General features: G+C 40.0%; 1 protein-coding gene across 1 annotated transcript in view; it reads left to right on the top strand.

The window, feature by feature from the left end:
- LOC136873995 (uncharacterized) overlaps positions 1–22,884 on the top strand; it is a 270,477-nt gene that overhangs the window by 126,986 nt on the left and 120,607 nt on the right. The window contains exons 5-7 of the mRNA XM_068227561.1: positions 3,675–3,756; positions 3,844–4,563; positions 18,400–18,631. Of these exons, the coding sequence (XP_068083662.1) occupies positions 3,675–3,756; positions 3,844–4,563; positions 18,400–18,631 (1,034 nt within the window). The remainder of the gene's footprint in view (positions 1–3,674; positions 3,757–3,843; positions 4,564–18,399; positions 18,632–22,884) is intronic.

The following is a 22,884-nucleotide window of genomic DNA, read 5'->3' as shown; positions in this document are numbered from 1 at the left end:
ATGGGTATTTCCAAAGAACACAGTCCCTGTTCTCACCATTATGTTGCAAGTTGAAGTTCCCTCCATATATTAGGTGGCCAGATACATAAATGGATTGTTGATTGATTTAATGGTGAGGTTTGTGAAAGCAGAAAAGTTTGGAAAGCAGTTAGAAGTTAAGTTTGAAATGCATTAGCTATATAAAGTTCAATAGCAGGAGTAGTCAGAAAGATGACCTTTTAACTGGAGTTACAACACGACGTGAAGTGAGACTGGAGATGACATGGGACAGTTCTTCAAATTGATAAGACATTTTTTCACTACAGTATGCATCTACATTTTGGACAAACTCCCTTTTCATGATTCTGTGATGAAGCATGCAGAAGAGTGGGTGTTTCATTGAGTGCAACTACAGTACTTAGTTTTCATCACTGCCTTTTTTTTTTTAATTGTTGTGAAACATAATTGAGAACACTGACCAAGACAAATAGGAAGTCGAATTTACTTCTTACCAGGCAGATCCCTTAAATTGAGATATTTCAAACTGTAAATCAATGGATGTAGCATGGGCCAAAATTTTAAAGCTAAAAGATACTTCCTCAAGTGATGATTGCTGTTTTGGTGATATCTTGCAGCAATGCTTCAAATGAGTGAATATCCAGAATTGTTTGCAAAAATCATTCTAATTTTTGACCAAATATAAGTACAAGGACTCTTAGTGCTCTCCTAGTTTTAAAAACAAGAATGTTATCATGCTTGAGATCTGCTATAAAATGCAGTTTTCTGAGATGGATATCTGTGAGGCAAAAGAAGCAACTGTGAAGATGCTGCAAAAAAAGTAAATTATGCTTGTGAGTGTAATACTTTCGTTTTATAACTTGTAGGAATAAAAAAACATGTTGAAATTGCATGTTATAATTTTCCTGAGATGTCCCATTTTCTACAATCTCTTCTGAGATTTATTCTACTATGACCACCTTTGAAGGTTGGCATCTCGGGGTGCAAGAACCATTGATCTAACCACCTTTGCTGTCCGGCTCCATGGCTAAATGGTTAGCGTGCTGGCCTTTGATGCAGAGGGTCCTGGGTTCGATTCCTGGCCAGGTCAGATCTTAACCTTAAATGGTTAATTCCCTTGGTTCGGGGACTGGGTCTTTGTGCTGTCCCCAACATCCCTGCAACTCACACACCACACATAACACTATCCTCCATCACAATAACACGCAGTTACCTACACATGGCAGATGCCGCCCACCCTCATCGGAGGATCTGCCTTAGAAGGGCTGCCCACGGCTATAAATAGCCACCAAAATTATTATACCAATTTTGCCACTCAGTCACTTCAAAGGGGGAAAAAGGAAATGAATTGCCCACTTAAAGAGATATTTGGGACATCAAAGAAGTTGGGGATTATTATTGTTAGGAAAAACATGAAATGCTGGGTTAGCTATTCTTGCTCATTGAAAGGTGAATTTCTTCAAAAATGTCTTGTGGCAGTATGGCAGTGGAATGGATTAAGAACTTTCAACCCATACTTGAATTTTTGTGTGGTTAAATCATTACTCAGTTGTTTGGCATTTAAGAGGGCTTAAATACACGAGACCTGAGTCGAATTATTTACTGACAGGTTAAAGGATGTTATTTTTTAAGGCAAAATTCTTGTTGGGTAACAATTTCAATGTTTCTTCAGTGAAAACTCTATTGATGAACAACCTAGAACTTTTACATCCAGAATCTTTCTTGAAATCTTGTTTTTGACTTGAGAGGCTGACTGTGCTAACACACATGAATAATAAATAAGCATACATGCACGTGCTGTAATACACAAAACAGAATGGCGCACAACTCACAAATGCGTCTTTCGATGGGCACATAGTCACTGACGGGCTTGACTTGCATCCAAGGCTAGAAATGATGTGCGTACGCCTCTCGTACATGGGAACTTGGCAGAGAGCTGTTGTGTCACTGATAGGGAAGATATAACGTGGCAGGTTCTTAATTCTAATTCTCTCCCTGTAGTTCTCAGTTAGTGGCATTATTTATTTTATAAATTTGATAGTTGTATGAAAATTAACAAGAGATGTGCCTTTTAACTAAGAAATTGTTTTCAACTTATTGACAATTCCTGAAGAATGCTCCATAATATCTACTACAGAATGACGACTGCTTGATAATTTCCTATTAAAAGTTGTGTTAAATGTTTTAAGATAATAACTTGAGAATTATGATTGTTTTAAGATGAAATGCAATCAGATAATCTCCCCTTCTTAACTCTAACCAGAGGAAAAAAAGAACTTATTAAAATAGATAACAATTCTTGCAGATGCTCCATATAATGCTAGCATTCCAGACTCAGATTAGGGCCCCATGGTTACCTCTCCACACTCTCAAACTGTGGGAAAGGGTATGACTACACTAGGCATTAATAATACTACTCTCTTGTTTGATGCTGAAGGTTACAAGTTGAATGAAGGTATTGTTGAAGGAAAAGGGAGGACCATGAAAGCCACCCTAAAACTTATAAACCTGTATGTATATTAGAAAAAAAAAAGAGAGACAAGTTTGACTCGCTAGGTGCAGGTCTTTTGATTTGACACCTGTAGGCGACCTGCATGTCGTGATGAGGATGAAATGATGATGAAGACAACACATACACCCAGTCTCCATACCAGCAGAATGAACCAATTATAGTTAAAATTCCCAGCCCTGCCAGGAATTGAACCTGGGACCCCTGTGACCGAAGACCAGCACTCTAACCATTTAGCCATGGAGCCAGACAACTAGGGGAGGTCAGATAGGAAAAACGAAAGTGAAGAACCCAGCACAAGTAATTGGAAGCAATTCCACTCAGGTAAGGGCACCATAGTTGCTTCTCCATGCTCTCAAACAGGGAAAGAATATGACTAAACCAGGCATTTATGATACTACTCTCTTGTTTAATGCTAATGTTGTAAGTTGGGATTATGAGGAGGTACTTCCTTGTAATTTAGCAACCTGATAAGTTCGTCCTGTTAATCTAACAAGCCCGACCGAGTGGTTCCGACAGTTGACGTGCTGGCCTTCTGACCTCAACTTGGCAGGTTCGATCCTGGCTCAGACTGGTGGTATTTGAAGATGTTCAAATACGTCAGCCTTGTGTCGGTAGATTTACTGGCACGTATGGTTAATTTCCTTGTTCCTGACCCCTTACATTTTTGTTAACATCAGGGATTTCAAAGGAGCTGGTGTTTTAACATGACTGAGTTATTATTTAACTGAATCAAGTAACTTTGAAAGTAGTATAATTGAATATTAGGTACTGTTCAACAAAATCTATCTGTTGAACCATCTTCTAAATATTATTCTACCTGTATTATTAATTTTCTTACTCCTGTTGTGCTGTTGTAACTGAATTATGATTTAGGATTATTTTCCTCAACATTAGTCAAATATTTGGTTGACAGAACTGTTCTTTGCAGTATTTTAATTTTATCTTGTTCAAATTTCCACCATCTTCAGATGTTCACATCATCTCTTGATTTTTCCCATGGGAACGTTTAAGCTAAGTTAGTTTATTCTTACCCTAGATATGCATGCTTATGTTGAAAGATAATATAAAAGTCAGTCAGTTTAAATAATCATTGACCAAGTTAATTTAATCTCAGACTGACTTGATGATTGGTATTGTTCTCTGTTTATTGAATTATCTATTTCAGAAAACATCATGATATTCGAAAGGCACCTCAGGATGGAATTCCTCAAGAAGTAACTGGAAAAGTTCCTGAAAGACTTGTGGAAGCAAATGGACAGCAGTGCAAGGAAGAGGAGGCAGAAGAGTGGGGAGCAAGTTCCGAGGGACCAAAGAGCATCCCTGATGCTGACCAGTCGCAGTTTCCTCCTCAGCAGCGAGTGGCCATTAAGATAAAGTTGTGTTGTGATTGTAACTCAAGACATGTACAAGATGCATGCCCACTGCGTAGTCCACAAGCTGTCATTTGTGATGCTGTGATATATAAACAATGGTACGACAAGTGCCAAAATGATAGGACGAATAATCGGACTACAGTTGTTGTTGAGTGTAAAGGGGATAAAATTCTTGGCGACATGGTGAATGGAAATTTCGATCCAAGTAGTGGCAACTCAAATATGGAATTAGAGTGTGTTCAATCAAGATTTACTGATGTAAATAGGAATGAACATTCTAATACGTGCAGTGCAGATGGTGATAATTTAGTAGTAAACTTATCTGAAGAAACAGCGCAGGGTAGGGATGGAGGCTATTCTGAGACCAGCTCAGTTAATGATGATAAGCGAGAACCTTATGTTGCCGACAGTGGAGACAAAACCGTGTGCAGTATCTCTCATAATGAAGAAAGTAATATGAATTTGGGTGAGTTAGATGTGAAGGTGTTTCCTCAAAATAATAACTTTGCAGAAGCATCTCTGCCTGCAAATTTAGAATTGCGAATTTGTGAACCAGACCATGGACTGAGTGTTGTGACTCGGGAACCTGTTTGTCAGTACACACAGTTTGGGCCTCTCGTAGGTCAGCCCATCAAAGAAATGGATATTCCTGATGACTTCAACATGAAAGATATTTGGGAGGTAAGAAATCTTTATATTACTTTTAATGGTTACAGTTGTAATACTTTTCTTTTTTAATACAAAGTCACAGGTGTGCTCAAAGACACAAGTCTTAGTGTTAGGGCAGAAGAATTTATAGTAGGTGGTGCAAGTTTCAGATTTAGTGTTAAATGATATATTTTTAATAATTGCATAAAATAAATTTAATTCTACAGTGGAACCTTGGATTGCGAGCATAATTCGTTCCGGCAACATGCTTGTAATCCAAAGCGCTCGTATATCAAAGCAAGTTTTCCCATAAGAAACTATTGAAACGCGGATGATTCGTCCACAACACAAAAAATATGTATTCGCATACCATTTCTAAAACAAAATATAACGTAAAACAAATTAAAGTGCACTTTTCCTTACAATAGAATCATTGTTGGTGTGAGGGAGACGAGAGATGACATGAAAAGAGTTACTGTGTAGCACGAATTTCACTAACGGAATCACTGCTATCTGTTGGCTCACTGGAATTGTATTTTCATGCAACTTAAATGAGGAACCTGTCCAATGTCTGTTGCTTTTGCCTCTTTTTGAGGATTTCACAAAAATGTGACATTACATTGTCATTGAACTGATTCATCGCTCGCACTGCTACAGCCTTATTCAGGTGGTGTTTTTCTACAAAATTTTGCACCATTTCCCACATTTTGCACTTCTCATGAATCTCAGTCGAGGTGAGAGATTCCATTGACTTTTCCTCCTCCTCTTCCCCGGATGAGATCTCCATAACCTCCTCCTGTTGTTCGCGATGCAGTTCCATCAATTCGTTGGTGGCCAGTTCCTGGCTATGTTCTTCCACCAGCTCTTGAATGTCCACGTCATTCACCTCCAGCCCCATAGTCTTCCCTAAGGACACAATTTCATTGACAATCGGTGGCTCATTGTCACCAAAGTCACGTCCAAGAACACAGTCAGGCCACAGCTTTCCCCAAGCGGAAGTGAGAGTTCCCTTGGTGACTCCATCCCAGGCTTTATCGGTGATCTTCAGGCAGTTCACGATGGGGATATGATTTCTCCCAAACTCTCCGAGGGTAAGGTTTGTTTCTTCGGTCACTTCGAAGCATCGCTGAAATAGTGCTTTGGTGTATAGCTTCTTGAAGTTCGAAATGACTTGCTGATCCATAGGCTGGAGTAGTGTTGGGAGGAAGGAACTTAACCTTAATGAATTTGAATTCCTCAAGTAAGTTGTTCTCAAGGTCTGGAGGATGAGCAGGAGCATTGTCCATAACCAGCAAGACTTAAAGCAGCAGATTATTTTCTGAAAGGTCACAGCTTTCCCCAAGCGGAAGTGAGAGTTCCCTTGGTGACTCCATCCCAGGCTTTATCAGTGATCTTCAGGCAGGACCTAAGACCTCGTTCATCTATTCATCAAACGAACATGGGAGGGGAAAACGTAGGCACACGTGATGCTCGTATTGCAGAACCTCACTTGCTTATCAAGTTACAATTTATTTAAAATGTTTGCCCATCTTGCAAAACACTTGTAGACCAAGTTACGTGCATTCCAAGGTTCCACTGTAAAAATCGTATTGTCGTTCATATAATTTTTCAAAAGGTATAGTCAAAGGTTTACAATACTAATACTTTACAATACTTTTAATATTGTAAAGGTGGAACATTTGACTACACCTTTTGAAAAAGTATATTTTTAAAATACTGGATGAATTTGGAAAAAGTTTGACTGTTAGGAAGTAATTGAAAATACTATTCACTATATTGTACTTATTATGTAGTTTTTGAGTTCTTTCTTGAACATTCTCATTGCAGAAAACAGTATGTTTATCATACTTTGTTAATACAGTTAATGCAAATAAAATAATCTCATACAGTGTTCTCAGTAAAATAAATGTCCGACTCGCTGGCTGAATGGTCAGCGTACTGGCCTTCGGTTCAGAGGGTTCCGGGTTCGATTCCTGGCCGGGTCGGGGATTTTAACCTTCATTAGTTAATTCCAGTGGCCCGGGGGCTGGGTGTTTTTGCTGTCCCCAACATCCCTGCAACTCACACACCACACATAACACTATCCTCCACCTCAATAACATGCAGTCACCTACACATGGCAGATGCCGCCCACCCTCATCAGAGGGTCTGCCTTACAAGGGCTGCACTCGGCTAGTATTAGCCACACAAAATTAAATTAAATTAAAAGTAAAATAAGTAAGCTTTTTGTAAAATGAAGCAAGAAACCCTGCCACATCCTCCTTTGAAGGTGAACTTAATACAGCCTTGACATACCTTGCTTCATTTCTTAAACAGTATTCATTTTATCATGGACTCCATAGACATTACTTTATTGGCTATTTAAATTCTCTGTATTGGCACAGAGGTCATTTTCAGAATAAGGAGGATCAAGTATAAGGTCCATTTGAATTTTTCTCCCAAAAACTAGCTACTCCACTCACCTCCTAAACTGTCCAGGCTCCTTTTGAGTTCATCATATATATACAGGGTGTTTCTGTAAGAGCATGCAAAAATTTAACAGGACATAGAGGATGCTCCACTGAACAATTTGAGGTAGGGAACCTGGGGTTGGAGAAGCCAGCTTAAATAGATAGTAGGAATCCAGTCACATACCTGTGTACTATTTAAATTTACATTAGTTAGAGTTTGACACAATGAACGTACCATTTGCACTGTATCTTACAAAATATGCTGCAACTGACAGCCATCAACCTCAGTGCATGCATGACATCAGCGAACAAGATTCTAACGTACCTGAACAAATGTCCCCGGTGTGTTTCAAATCACATCACATGCAGCTACAATTGTGGCAACTAATTCCATCTCCTTATCCACTGGGGTCTTATACCCAAGTGACTTTAAATATCCCCATAGGAAATAATCAAAGGGATTCAGGTCAGGTGACCTCGCAGGCCATGGAATAGGACCTTATCTTCCAATCCAGTGACCAGGAAATACAGCACTGAGATGGTTGCGGACATCCACACCGAAGTGGGGTGGTGCATCGTCATGTTGTATCCACATTCATTGCACAAATAGCCAAGGTTACGTCCTCCAACAACTCAGGTAGAACTCTTTGCAAGAAGCTCAAGTACAGGTGACCATTCAGATGGCCAGGTAGAAGATGTGGCCCAATGAGATTGTCGCCTACAATGCTGGCCCAGATATTCACAGCAAAACGTACTTGATGGTGTTACTCTACTACAGCGTGAGGGTTTTTCACAGCCCACGCATGGCTATTCTTGCTGTTCGAAATACCATCATGATCAAATGAGGCCTCGTCAGTAAACAGCACGATTTGGAGGAAATCTGGTCGCTCAATCCATTGTTGGAGCAACCACTGACTCAACGCGACCCTTGGTGCAAAATCAGTCATAAGCATTGCATGGACGCATTGTGGGTGATACGGGTGTAATTGTTGTTCATGGAGTACTCGCCACATGCTAGTATGTGCAGCGCCCGTTTGACATGCAATACGATGAGTACTAGTAGTGGGGTCTGCTGCAGCACGTTCCAGCACCTCCTCTTCAAAATCGAGTGCGCAAGTGGTCCTCTTGTTGCCAGATACCTCATTTCTTCTTTTCAGTGAACCAGTCTCCCACATTCGTCGATCAAGATAAATAACCACTCGCTGTGACGGATGATGCCTGTTAGGAAATAGTTCCCTGTACAGACTTTCAGCAGCGAGAACATTGCAATGTATTTCCCCATACACAAGGTGCACGTCAGTGAGTTCTGCGAAACTGTACCGGTACCACTTCATCGTACTGTACTGTACTCTGAACAGCACTGAGTAATGATTGGGTCTGTCGGTGATTCATAGCACGTTCTGTCATGGGACAATGTATATATGATACAACAGAGCCACTTTCTGGACAGGTAAATAAACAAAACCTGCATCATGACTTCCTAGTGATAAGGCTCGTCCTCTTTGTTTCCTTGCAGGAAATTAAGAATGTACATGTAAATAAGAGCACAGTACGTGTAAACTTGTACGCATGTTAGTTGTAAATAAGCTGGAAAACAGTAATGTGAGACAAAGCGGTAGACAAGTTTACTTCCATATCTCCTTAAGCCGGCTTCTCCGACCCGAGGTTCCCTACCTCAAATCGTTCAGTGGACCATTCTCTATGTTCTGTTAAATTTTTGTGCGCTCTTACAGAAACACCCTATATATTGCCTCAAATAGCTCTTCATACCTAAGTGGGAATATTTCTTCTGTAATTATTATTAAAGAATCATCGTCATCTTTATCATTGTACAGTTCCAGTTTCCCGGGTACTGTTAATGAGCCTCTTCCACTTCTTCCTGTCCATATACAACTTGTCATGGAGAATATCATCCACTGTCCATCCTTTGGTAACTAGATCAACCTTGATCATGTCCATTCATTGGGAATTAGGTCTTCCTGCAGGTCTTTTCCCCTCCACCTGTCTTTCCAAATTTATTCTGGCTGTTCTTGTAGGCTCCATCCTCATCACATGCCCGTACCACCGTAGTCTGGATGTGCCGATTTGGTCTAATAGGGATGTCTTTATTCCGGCTTCTTTCCTCACCTTCTCATTTCTTAACTTGTCCATCTTGGCCTTCTGGATGGTGGATCTAAGAAATTTCATCTTTGATGCTTGCAGTCTTGGATGAATCTCTCTTTGTGAGGGTGCACACTTCAATACCATACATCAATATTGGTATGAAATAGCTGTTAAACATAATCAGTTTGGCCGGTTTTGGAATCATTTCATCCCATAAAAGTGTTCTTACTTGTTGGTAGAATTCTGATCCCTTTTGCACTCTGTTTGTAATTTCCTTTCTTACCAAATGATCACTGGAGATTACACTTCCAAGGTAAGGAAAACTATCCACACACTCTAGCTGGTGGTCTCCTAGTTTTACACTTGCTGGACGCCCTTCTCTGTTGACTGCCATCACCACTATCTTGGTCTCGCTGATGTTGAGATTATATTCCTGGAACTGGGCTTTCCATACGTTGAGTCTGGTCTGTACTTCCTCTTCTGTTTCACCCCAAATCATGGTATCATCAGCAAAGGCCACTGCATTCATTTCACCTAACTTTACCTTGACGTTCTTCATTATATCGTCCATAACAGTGATGAACAGTAGTGGGGACAGTGCACTTACTTGCTGATCTCCACTCTTGGTCTCAAACCATGATGATTGACCTTCCACAATTTGCACACAGCTAGTACAGTCTTTGTACAGCACCTGAGTTTTCCTTACCAGTTCTTCAGGCACATTTCTTTTCCTCAGGCACTCCCAGATCTTATTTCTTATAACACTATCATAGGCCTTTTCTATATCCAGGGATACAATGACCAGGTTCTTGCCTTTCTCCCAATACTTTTCCATTAGCATGCAGGTGCTAAAAATTAGATCCATTGTTGATCTGTTACTTCTGAATCCATATTGCTCCTCCTCTAACTGTGATTCACTGATGGTTCTCAATCTTCTTTCTATGATCTTCTCTAGAATTTTTAGCCCATGGGACACAAGAGTTATTCCTCTGAAGTTGGTGGGTTTTCGTCTGCTGCCTTTCTTAAACAGGGGAATTATAACGCCCTTGCTCCAATCTGCAGGTATTTTGTTGCCTGTCCATTCAGTACTCTGTGCAGCCATTGTATACCCTGGATGCCTGCTGCCTTTATCATTTCCACATTCACTTCATTTGCATCTGAAGATTTTCATTTAAACATAGATTTTAAGGCTGTCTCAGTTTCTGTCCAGGTGATAGGAGCTTCCTCATTACTATCATCCACAATACTTTGTAACATCCAATTACAAAACTTGCGTGTGGTTAGGGTCGCGCAGCTGTGAGCTTGCACCCGGGAGATAGTGGGTTCGAACCCCACTGTCAGCAGCGCTGAAGATGGTTTTCCGTGGTTTCCCATTTTCACACCAGGCAAATGCTGGGGCTGTACCTTAATTAAGGCCATGGCCGCTTCCTTCCCACTTCTAGGCCTTTCCTATCCCATCATCTCCATAAGATCTATCTGTGTCGGTGCGATGTAAAGCAAATAGCAAAAATAAAAAAATAAAAAAAGATTCAATCTCGATTTCTCGATATGCACTCTATATGGTTTTAATTTTAGAAGTCTAGTAGCATTAAAAACAGATGTTTTTGAAACTCTAACTTTCTGTGAAACACGTCTTAGAGTTTTATTCGGAGGTTGCAAAAATTTTGTCCTCCATCAATACTCTTTGTTTTCGCTTATGAATTGAAGCATTTAGTGATCCTCTTGTCCTTAGTTTGCTGAAAAGTCATCTAAGAGTTTCTCTACCTGTAATAATTGGAGCACATGGATATTTCACTGCAAATTGTCTCCACACCTCTCTACATACGTATCGTACATAAAAACTTTCTGTTCAAGCAGATATTTAGCCTGTTGCATTTCCAACCACTACGTTACACATGCATTGCACAGCTGGCTGGCTTAGAACTGTCACCTTCTCGACCTTGACTGGAGTTCTTAAGCCCGCCCGTGGCTAGCAAGGTTTCTCTCGGCCCCACCTGTAAGCAAATGCACTGTACATCAATCATGACAGCATCGAAATAGACTGTTTTAGAGCTTGTATTGCATTTCATAAAGGATATTTTAAGTATAACACCTCACAATCTCACAACATTATATGTTTTAACACCAACCACAACAACATCAAAATAGTCTGTTTTAGAAACTCGTATTGCATTTTATTATGATATTTTAAGAGTACATAATTTTAACAATATTTCTTTGTAATTTTATTGATAACCCATTGAAGATAGCTCAAAATGAGCTGAAACATGTTTTGGGTGAAATAATTCCATCTTAATAGAAGGTAATATGTATTGAATAGATGGATTGTTAATAAAGTAATTTTGTTGTAAGGGTTTACCTGTCAATGCGGAATGAAATTCATTACCTGTAATTTGATAAAGTTTACTGTACTTATCTTAAATGCTAACTGTCCATTACCTCCAACAACTACGTTTAAACTGAAGCCAGTTCCCTTGCGCTGGTCATGGCTTGCTATGTAGGCGGGTGGGGAGAAGACTGTAAGCAATAACTCTGTTTAGCAGAGAAGGTAGAGGAAGTCCTGCTTCTTTATACCTTACATTTGTCTTGATGTGTATTAGAGAGTAAATGTATGATGATTTTGAAATCAAGCGAGTTGGCCGTGCGATTAGGATAACGAAGTTGTGAGCTTGCATTCAGAAAATAGTGGGTTCGAATACCACTGTCGGTAGCCGTGAAGATGGTTTTCCGTGGTTTCCCATTTTCACACCAGGCAAATGCTAGGGATGTACCTTAATTAAGACCATGACCACTACCTTCCCACTCCTAGCCTTCTCCTATCCCATTGTTGCCATAAGCCATATCTGTGTCAGTGTGACGTAAAGAGTATTTTGTAAGACATTGTTTTTAGTGATAAATAATAACCTACTAAAACTTCTCGAGTGGCAAGTACTCTGCCTGAAGTCAAGGAATTTTACAGATAAAAATAGACGTTAAGCATCAGAGTAATCTCCTGTGGAATTCATTAAGTGCTAAAGAAAAACGGTGTGAAATGTTGTTTTGGTCTTGGTTTGCTATATAGAGGGTTAGAGAAAGGCAGAAGGCAAGAGGGAGGGTAGAGGAAGTACTACATGTATCAGAGAGTGAATGCATGATAATGATTTTGACTGAAATGAAAAAGTAGTAAAATAAAAAATTGAAGAGTGACATTAATTTCATTGATTAATAATAACCTATAGGAAAATATTTCAAAGTTCTTTCCTTTGACTGTGTTTCCAACTTTGTTGCTGGACGAAGTTCGAAGCTGCAACCTGTGCATAATCCCAGAAATTTATTATTGCTGTTTCCTTTAACCAATTGTAAACAATCACATTTTTTGCCAAGTAGCTTTGAATTTGTTTCTTTATCTTCAAAAAGATGTCTCCCATCGTGTCAGTTGCTTTCAAAGCCACAAAACCGAAACACTTATTCAAGTGCTCATGGTATTTTGTTCTTCATTTTAGTAGCGGCCAGACAGTATATCTGTATGGGTTAACATAGTAGTGCTGCCGAATGCTGCTATTGGCCAGTGTTGTATAGATGGGTGTGCATCATATCACAATGTTTGAACTCTAGTGTAGGTGACAATGTGATAGGAAAAGGCTGAGAGTGGGTAAGAAGCAGCCATAACCTCAGTTAAAGTACAGCCCTAGCATTTGCCTGATGTGAAAATGGGAAACCATGGAAGCACCATCATCAGGGCTCATAATGGAGTTAGAATGTACCATCTCCCAAACTGTGTGTCCAACTCGCTCAGTCTCGAATAGTGTTTTCAGCAGATGATGTAATTACTTTTGATAAGCATGCTGTTAGTTGTAACTTGATTATATTCAGACTAGTGTAGAAGTGTATTTCTATAAGTTTGGAACAATCTAGTTCAGAATTAAATGTTACCAGAACAGTGTTCAGAGGAGGGACATGATCTTCAAGAAGAACGAGTGGATAAGATAAATTATTTGAAATGTAAGTATGATATATATACTATCAACTAAAATTGATACGATGGGTCTAGAAGCCAAAGTGAATTTCTGCAGTAACCCAGTTTTATTGAGGAGGTCAGTCTCTGAATAAGATAACACTACAAATTGCTTTTTTGTTTTTCCAAATAATATAAAATGCATTATTATACATTTCCAGTATTTGCATCTAACAAATGAACATTTTGCTATCATTGCTGATTTTTGTAAGATAAGCAGCTTTCTTTCCTTCGAACTTCATCGCCATCATCTGTTTTGGAATTCTTTCCTCCTCCATCCTCTTTACGTGTCCAGACCATCTTGGTTTACTCCTATCAGTTCTCTCATTTAGGTTTTCAATTCTGATCTCCTTTCTCACATCTTTGTTTCTTATTCTGTCTTTCCTTGTCTTTCCGGTCGTACTTCTTAGGTATTTCATTTCACGGGCTTAAATTCTGCTCTCCTCCCTACTTTTCTTTGTCCAGGTCTCAGCTGCAAAGGTTAATATAGGTTCATAACACATTTTGTAGATAATCACTTTACACTTCACCAAGCAAGTGGCTGTGCGGTTCGGGAGTTAATGGGTTTTGAACCCCACTGTCGGCAGCTCTGAAGATGGTTTTCCATAGTTTCCTATTTTCATACCTTAATTAAGGCTACATTCCCTTCCATTCCACTCCTAGCCTTTTCCTATCCCACCATTGCCGTAAGACCTATATGTGTCGGTACGATGTAAAGCAGATTATAAACAAAAATCTTTACACTTTTTTATTCCAGACAAGGTTTCTTACACTCTGGTAGAATACATGTCCTGTTGCACCCTGTTGCTTATCTCCATATCCAGCCTTGTATTCTGCATGAATTCACTCCTCAAGGAGTTGAAAATGTCAACAGTTTCAAGGTTTTGACCACTAATTTTCATAATGCCTTTCCTTTGTCTTTCTTCTCTTGATATGGCCATGGTCTTGCTTTCCTCTCCACTGATTTTCATACCATACTTTTCATTTATCTTGTTCAGTGCATCTGGTATGCTTGGGTACTTCTTTGCTGTTTGTTTCCCAGACCACAATATCATCTGCAAATAGTAATACTGTAACTTAATTTCCCTATTTCCATATGCTTTCTTTGTCTCCTTTACAATTTCGTCCATTGTCAGGGATTGTGAATCAGGGTTCGACATGGGCTTTCTGAAGTTCAGTCTTTCTTTTGGAAGATCACAGTTTAGGAGGTCTCAATAGAAGGCAGCTAGAATTGTGCAGTTCTCTTTGGTGTTTGTTTCTAATGTTCCATCTGCTCAATGGAAACATAAAGATGGTAGTTGATAGTTGGATAAATTCTCACAGAAGGTCTTGTAGAAATTCCTAGGATTGTTTTGGAAGAATTGGTGCTCATTTTCTCTGAGTCTTTTGTAATATGCTCGTTTCTCCCTGCGGACTATTTGAGGTAATTTTCTGCACCTTTAAGAAGGCCTCCTATTTTTCAGTTGTTTGATGTCCATTCCACTGATTCCATGCTTTCATCTCATCATCAATTGCTTTATCACAGGTCATGTTCCACCATCTATGTTTTCATTTCCTCGGAGGCTGTCCTAACTTCAGGGCTGATGTTTGAAGTGTTTTACATAGGTCTGGCCAGCCCTTGGGATCCTGTTCTCATATGTCTTGTCAGAAGGTACTGATGTTCTGGTTAAGGCCTTCTGGGTCAACTCTTTGAGATTTATTGTGTTTAGGTCTGGATCGGATGGGTTGGAATCTCACTTTGATTTGTGATAGATGGTCGTCTGAGTCGACAACTCCCTTCTGTGCTCTGATATTTTGGATCTCGCACGTATTTTTTTCAGTAGTCTGCAGTGTGATTAATCTGGAATTCCCCTAATAACGGGTTCGGTGATTTCCACCTTTTCTTTTTGTGTGGAGGTTTCACAAATTACATAAACATGAGTTTCAAAGTGAAAGTTTTACAAAAGTCTATAAGTCGTTCTCCGTTCTTATTCATCCTCCAATGTGCCGAGTGATGGCCTACAATCCATTTGTGTTTCCTCTCTCTGCCAATCTACATGTTAATATCACTTAATAAAATTTTCACGTGATGTTTTGTAATCTTGCTAGTGATTTCTTCTAAGAGTTCCCAGAAGGCTTCAACTTTCTGTGGATTTTTCTTGTCATTGTTTGTGGTAGCATGGGCAATGACCAAGGAGTAAGTTCTGTTGCTCAATTTCACAGTAAGTACTGAGATTCTTTCAGATGGAAATGTAAAGTAAAGTACTGAATTGATGATTGTTTTTCGTACCTCAAAGTCTGTTCCTATTTGTGGTAGCTAGCCATGGATTCTGATGGCAGGTTTACCTTCAATTATCCTGTACACTTCAAAATCAAAATGGTTTTCATCTCCGAAATGTGTTTCTTGGAGTGCGACTATTTGAATGTCAAACTTGTGCAGGGTGTCCGTGAGCTGTTTAACACTTTCCTGTTTTCAGCAGGGTGTTGACATTAACTGTACCTAAGAAGGTCCTTTTCTTGGGATGAAGTGATTTTGAGAAGCTCTGATCCTTCTCTGAATGATGCTCCCGATGCCCCCAGAATCTAATGATCGGGAAAAACCGGACTAGGTGTGTCCGGAGCCTGGGGTAGTTGGTGTAATAACGTGTTATCCAACATGCCCATGTTGCAAGTTGAAGATACATGCACGGGTGATCATAATGGTATGATCACAAGATTACAACTCGATTGTTGAGATCGAGAGGTGACTCTTGGTGTCTTCTGCCTAAATTCTCTTTTACGGTTGACCTAATGTGTAGTCAAAACCAACCCGCCTATACCCGGCCTTGGGACCAGCAACAGCAACCACTGAACTATTCAGTCCATCCAGTAACTGCTGTAGGCGGAGTTTTTTATTATTATTATTATTATTATTATTATTATTTTTTTTTTTTTTTTTTTTTTTTTACAAGCGAATGGACCACTAAGGATCACGGTACAACTTCATTTCTTTCTCTTCATGCGGAGTTTTCTCTGTGTCCAATACTCCTTCATGCGTTCGCTGGCCTGCTTCCGTTGTTCATCTGTCCAGGCTCTTCCGGTCTTCCTAGTTCTTCCTGCGACTTGAATACCTTCCAAATTCTTCAGTGTGTTCCTAAACGTATTCCTTTCTAACAGCTGGTCTTCCAAGATGCTTAACCTTTCCATATCCTTCTTTTTTCCTTAATCCATGTTGTAGTGGTCTTTTTTCTCCAGAAGTAATCAAATATCTGTTTGGTAAGTCTGTTTGCGTTCATTCTGTATAGATGTCCAAGAAACGCCAGCCTCCTTTTCTTCATGGTCTCTTAGATTCTTTCCACTTTCTGGTAAACTTCTTTGTTACTCCAAAGTTTCCATCCGCTTTCAGTTTGGACAGCTCCCATAATTTTTCTGAGGAATCTTCTTTCCAGGACCTCTAGCTTCTCCAGCTTGTAATTCATGGATAGGCATTCACTGGCATATTATTATTATTATTATTATTATTATTATTATTATTATTATTTCCGTGGTTTCCCATTTTCACACCAGGCAAATGCTGGGGCTGTACCTTAATTAAGGCCATGGCCGCTTCCTTCCAACTCTTAGGCCTTTCCCATCCCATCGTCGCCATAAGACCTATCTGTGTCGGTGCGACGTAAAGCCCCTAGCAAAAAAAAAAATATATTATTATTATTATTATTATTATTATTATTATTATTAATGTAGTGCATTTCTTAAAACATCTAACTGAACAGAAAACTTCTATCTTCTGTATGTACTACCCAATAATTCAAAGAACAACGTAGTGACTGGATTAAGAGAGGCTCTACGAGGAAAATATATGTAATCCGTAAGTTTTGTCGTTGCCTACATGATTGTTCTGCATACACCACTAACCCAAATTTCTAATTTAAAACAGAAACAAAAGTCAGCTTCCATCTACCAGTAATTCAAAGAAAAATGTGGTGACTGGATGTAGCGCTGTGCAAAGTCCAAGAAAATACAAGGAAGAACAAAAAGTGCCTATGTGAAAAACCTACAAAGAGAGGGGGTGAGAGAGAGAGAGAGAGAGAGAGAGATGCGCCAGCTATCACTTTCGTGTTGCATCATAGCTCAAACCAGGTCTACACTGTCAAAAACTATCGGAGAATGGGAAGCAACCTCACATCGTGTTTTCCAGATGCCAAATTTTGTATTTATGTCATGAAATATGGAAGGAAAAAAAAAAGCCCCGGTTCTGTAACAAATAGTACAACGAAATTTTGATCATCGTAAGCGTTAATAGGAAACGTATTAACAGGATATATTAACATGGACCGGTACTTCAGAAAATCGTGTTAAACAGGAAAATGTGGTACCCGATAACATGCTAAGGAGATTACATTATATACCTTTTGTGCTTTATATCTCAATAATCATGATGTGGTCAATAGTTGAATCTAGCACGATTTATAAGTGATGACCAGATTAGCTTTTGTAGATTTGGCAGCTACATACAGTATGATCAACTTCTGACTTGTCCAAATAAAATTGCTCAATGTTTTTACAAGTTGCTTTACGTTGCACTGACATAGATAGATCTTATGGCGACGTTGGAATAGGAAAGGGCTAGGATTGGGAAGGAAGTGGCCGTGGGCTTAATTAAGGTCCAGCACCAGCATTTCCCTGGTGTGGAAGTGGGAAAGCACAGAAAACCATTTCAGGGCTGCTGGCAGGGATTCAAACCCACTATCTCCTGAATGGAAGATGAAAGCTGCACAGCCCTAACCGCACAGCCAACTCGCTTGGTAAAATTGTTCAACTTGGCCAAGGATCACAGATCGACTTGTCTTATCAGTAGCCTACTGTTGACTTTCAGGGGAAGGACACTCACTGGAGAACACAGAAACGAAAGCTTTTTGGCCTTAATTCTTGTTAATAAATTCACTACTGACAGTCGGTGATACCTAAAACTTAGTTTCTTGTATGCTGATGACTTGGCACTTGCCACCCGAAGGAAAGAGAGTCAGTAGAAAGAAATCTATCAGTCATCATTGAGGAAGTGGCAAGTTAATAATACATGAACTAGCTGAGGTCTAGCTTTTCGAAGACACAAGTGTGTGCATTCCTTCTAAGAAATTGACAGATCAGTCATAAACTGTAACTGGGGTGGTCAGGTACTGAATTATAACATTTTAGAAATATTTGGTATTGAATGAATGAATAAGCCTGTAGTGTCCCATGAAGGGCAAAGGCCTCATTTTATATTTGTAAGTATGATGTTTTGATTTCTCATTGTCTAGTTGTTGTTGAAATTTACTTGTACTGGGTGTTAATGAATGAAAGTCATTGAAGATTTCCTTACAGGTTTTCACAGACTCAGAGCGTTTGTATTTAAGTACAGCAGATCCCAGTCGCTCCAACTGGCTTCGCTACTTGCGACCTGCTCCAACTCGTGAGCAGCGCAACCTAGCACCAGTTGCCCGTGCGGGCCAGCTGTTCTTTGTCACAATGCTGGATCTTGGCAAAGGAGAAGAACTCATGTATTGGGCTGATGATACCACTACAACATGGTCCAAAAAGAAGATGGAGAAGACCAGTAAGTTGCAGATTACTAATCTCTGCACTCTGGCTCTGCACGTTTTGTTTTCAAGGTAGTGCATCCATATTAGCAGTACATACAGTTGTTTCAAAATAGATGAGAACAGGAAGTAGTACACTTTCTTTTTATGAAAGCCAAGTATGATTTATGTTCTCTTTTGTTGTATTGGTTTATTAACAGTTTTGACATCAATTGAAAAACAAACTATTCATTAGTAAGAACTGCTGACGGATGATGTAAAGAATATTCTGCCACATTTGAATAACTCTATGATGACCTGTGTCTTCTTCACTTGAAGTTAATTTTTTTTTCATAAGCTGTGCATAACGAGTCAGATTCTACTGCAGAACTGAGAAGCTGCATCATTTAGACATCTGAGATTTTAATGGCAACATTAATAGCAGCTTTCATGAGTGTAGGTTTGTTTTCTAATTCACAGAGGGAGCTAATCTGAAGGATGATACACAGAGTAGCCTAATGAGCAATTTCACCACTTTTTGAAAATCATACTTTAATTTATCCCCCTCTTACATGTAAGTGTATACAGAAATGGGCACATATGAAGGAAGTTATTCCAATTGTTAAGAATATAAGACCAATAGCCTCATTGACAGGTACCTGAAATCAGATTAGGAATTTCTGGAGAATGTAAACAAATGATAAATCGTGCAAATATATTGACTGTGAATGGGGGGGGGGGGTGAATAATTAAGAAGTGGACATTTTAGATTGGTCAGTTTGTTCCCTATTTAGACCTTTAGGCATGAACTTTTTGTAGCATAGACCTTTCTGTTAGGATTGTTTGTTCCATTGGACATTATTTATCAGGCCTTATGTCTTTGATGAATGAATTTTCAATTAAAATTTTTTCCTAGTACTTGCACTTCCCCACAACTTCAAATTCTTTGTGCTCATCCGTTCTCCAAATTGTATTGTTCTACTATTATTATTGTCTACATTAACATTCTGGCCAGACGTACTTGAACTTCAGCTTTGGGGATATCATTGCTGACCTTTTCTGAATCAATAAATGTATGCATGTTGTTCCTGATTTGGCATCCGGGAGATAGTGGGTTCGAATCCCACTGTCGGCAGCCCTGAAGATGGTTTTCCATGATTTTCCATTTTCACACCAGGCAGATGCTGGGGCTGTACCTTAATTAAGGCCATGGCTGCTTCCTTCCAGCTCCTAGGCCTTTCCTATCCCATCGCCACCATAAGACCTATCTATGTCGGTGCGACGTAAAGCCACTAGCAAAAAATATAAAAATGTTCCTGATATGGGGTCAAGGATGAGGTGACATTAAACATGGCATGTTTTTATGGTTGGATGCCCTTACTGACACATTCCTCAGTTGAGGACCTATTGAAGATGAAATGAATGAGAGTGAATGAAATTGGGTAAGGAGGATGGGAAACCAACCACAGAAAATCAGCCAATGTTAGGCTTTGAACCTACTCATCTCCTGAATGCAGAGCTTGGCTCCATGGCTGTAGCACTTAAATATGCATGACCACTGCACTCAGTATTTTGAATCAAGAAATATAATTACTATAACCTTCCTTTACTCCCAACTTTACATTTATTTCTCAATAAACTGGGCTCCATTGTTGATCTACAATTCTTATAAAACAAAACTTCTTTGTTTACTTTTGCTTCTACCTTTTATTTTATTTCCTCTCTCTGTCTGTTATTCCTTCTAGTACATTTGCAACTGAAATATTGCGATTCCTGTTATTATTATTTCATTGAAATTCTTCTTCTTTAGTGCAACTCCTTTTCCTCCTATCTTCAGTCTTCTTTATTATTCATCATCATCATCTAGGTATTCTGCCTTATGGCAGGTCTTGTCATGGGATGAACCTCTTCCACTGTTGCCTGTCCTGCGCCAAGTTTTTCATGTCCGAATATTTATTTCCTTGGATATTGTCCAACATTTGATATTTTTTCCTTCTTCTTCCTCGTTTGCCTTTCACCATTCCTTCTATTCCTTCTTTCAGTAAACAGTCCCTCCTCAAACAATGTCTGATCCAGTTCATTTTCCTCCTTCTAATGATTTGTAACATACTTCGTTCTTCTCCAACTCTTCGTAATACATCCTCATTCCTTACCTGGTCTTCCCATTTCACTTGTTCTATTCTCCTCCATACCCACATCTCTAGTGCCTCCAATCTTCTCTCATCTTTCTTTCTCAATGTCCAAGTCTCTGTGCCATACAGTGTTATGCTCCAAATGTAACACTTAGCAAGTCTTTTCCTCAAATCTTTGTTTAGTGGTCTACAAAGTAAATTTGCTTTTTTTCTTAAAGCCTTCTTTTGCTATGGCAATTCTTTTCTTAATTTCTGTCGTGCAATGCATATCATCTCTGATCATACTTCCCAAACACTTCAAGTTACTGACTTGCTCTATTTCTTCTTCCCCTATACCTGTTGTACATCGCGCTATCCAGGGGCTGGAATTCGGCCATCCAACTCGATCAAGCCACCGGCGACAAGATCGCCGAACTACCAGCCGGATTCCAGTTCCAGCCTCAACCTACCAGGTCGGTCAACCGCCCCTTACCAGTCAGGGGGAGAGGGCGCGGTACACGCCAGGGAAGAGGTCGAGGAGCAGCAACAGCAGCAGCACCAGCAGCAGCCGCTCCACAATAGACAGGTCTACCTTTCTGACTCCTACTCCTCCACTCCCTCAGAGGACACGGAGCCCATTGCCACAGCCCACAGCCCACGGACCAAGACCGCCAGTACCCTGTGAAACGACTCAAGCGGATGTTCTGGATTCCAGTGCGATGCAGCCCCAGGAAGAAGAAGCCTCCGGACAGATTTCAGTAATATATACCTGTTGTTTCATTCTATTCTTACTTCTCGCTTTATTCATGTTTTCAGTGTTTGTAATTTTCGTATATAAGGCTTGTAGACCGTCTGTTGTACCTAAATTTATAAATAAATAGCATGGGTGGGATCACCTACGGTTTTATAGCCGATTGGCTTGACACGTGTACAGGGGAAGTGAGCACTGGCGCAGCCCGAGCCAGGACAAGAGGCTAGAACCGTGGGAACCCTTCAACCGAAGGTGATCCCACCCATGCTATTTATTTATAAATTTAGGTACAATAGACAGTCTACAAGCCTTATATACAAAAATTACAAACATTGAAAACATAAATAAAGCGAGAAGTAAGAATAGAATGAAACAACAGGTATATATTACTGAAATCTGTCCGGAGGCTTCTTCTTCCTGGGGCTGCATCGCACTGGAATCCGGAACATCCGCTTGAGTCGTTTCACAGGGTACTGGCGGTCCTGGTCCGTGGGCTGTGGCAATGGGTTCCGTGTCCTCCGAGGGAGTGGAGGAGTAGGAGTCAGAAAGGTAGACCTGTCTATTGTGGAGCGGCTGCTGCTGGTGCTGCTGCTGCTCCTCGACCTCTTCCCCGGCGTGTACCGCGCCCTCTCCCCCTGACTGGTAAGGGGCGGTTGACCGACCTGGTAGGTTAAGGCTGGAACTGGAATCCGGCTGGTAGTTCGACGATCTCGTCGCCGGTGGCTTGATCGAGTTGGATGGCCGAATTCCAGCCCCTGGATAGCGCGATGTACAACAGGTTCGCCCTGTTGAAGGCATACTTCTTTTGGGCCGCGTCGAGGTTGTACCATGCTGATAGAAGCCACAGGGTAGTTACCACATCGTTTCTCAATGAAAAAAGATCCATTATACTACTGTTATATTTACTTTTTCATGATCTGTCAAATTGGGTCAATGATATGAAGACATTAGTCCTTATGTGATGTTTTTGAAACTGATTTAATGTATAACAGCTGAGGATGACCCCATAGGGGTCGAAACTGGTACTGAATTTACTGCATCTTGTAAATAAACATTGTATTGATAAGGTGGAGGCTTCTATATTATTTTTATATTGTAGTAGAAATCAATACGGAAATGAAGCTCATAGATTATAATCACCTCTCTTCAACCGTTCGTTTACAACTTCTGCTGGGTTACCCTTCCTCTTTGCTTGCAGAGTTCCAGTACAGTAAGCCTGCTTTTGGAGAAGCTCTTCTGTAAAGCTAACAGAGTTGAAGAAATTATCCATAAAGAGAGCATGGCCTTTCCCTCACATCCCTGTCAGCAACTTGTTAACTACTTTGCAGCATGCACCTGACCACTAACCGCGGGATCTTCATCCCCACTATGTATATGAATTGCGTGGATAAGGCCATTTGGTTGAGCCAAAACATATAATTTCTTAACA

This window comes from Anabrus simplex, chromosome 1, assembly GCF_040414725.1.
Source record: "Anabrus simplex isolate iqAnaSimp1 chromosome 1, ASM4041472v1, whole genome shotgun sequence".
NCBI lineage: Eukaryota > Metazoa > Arthropoda > Insecta > Orthoptera > Tettigoniidae > Anabrus > Anabrus simplex.
Note: the sequence above shows the minus strand (reverse complement) of the source record. Positions and strands in the feature narration are given on the sequence as shown.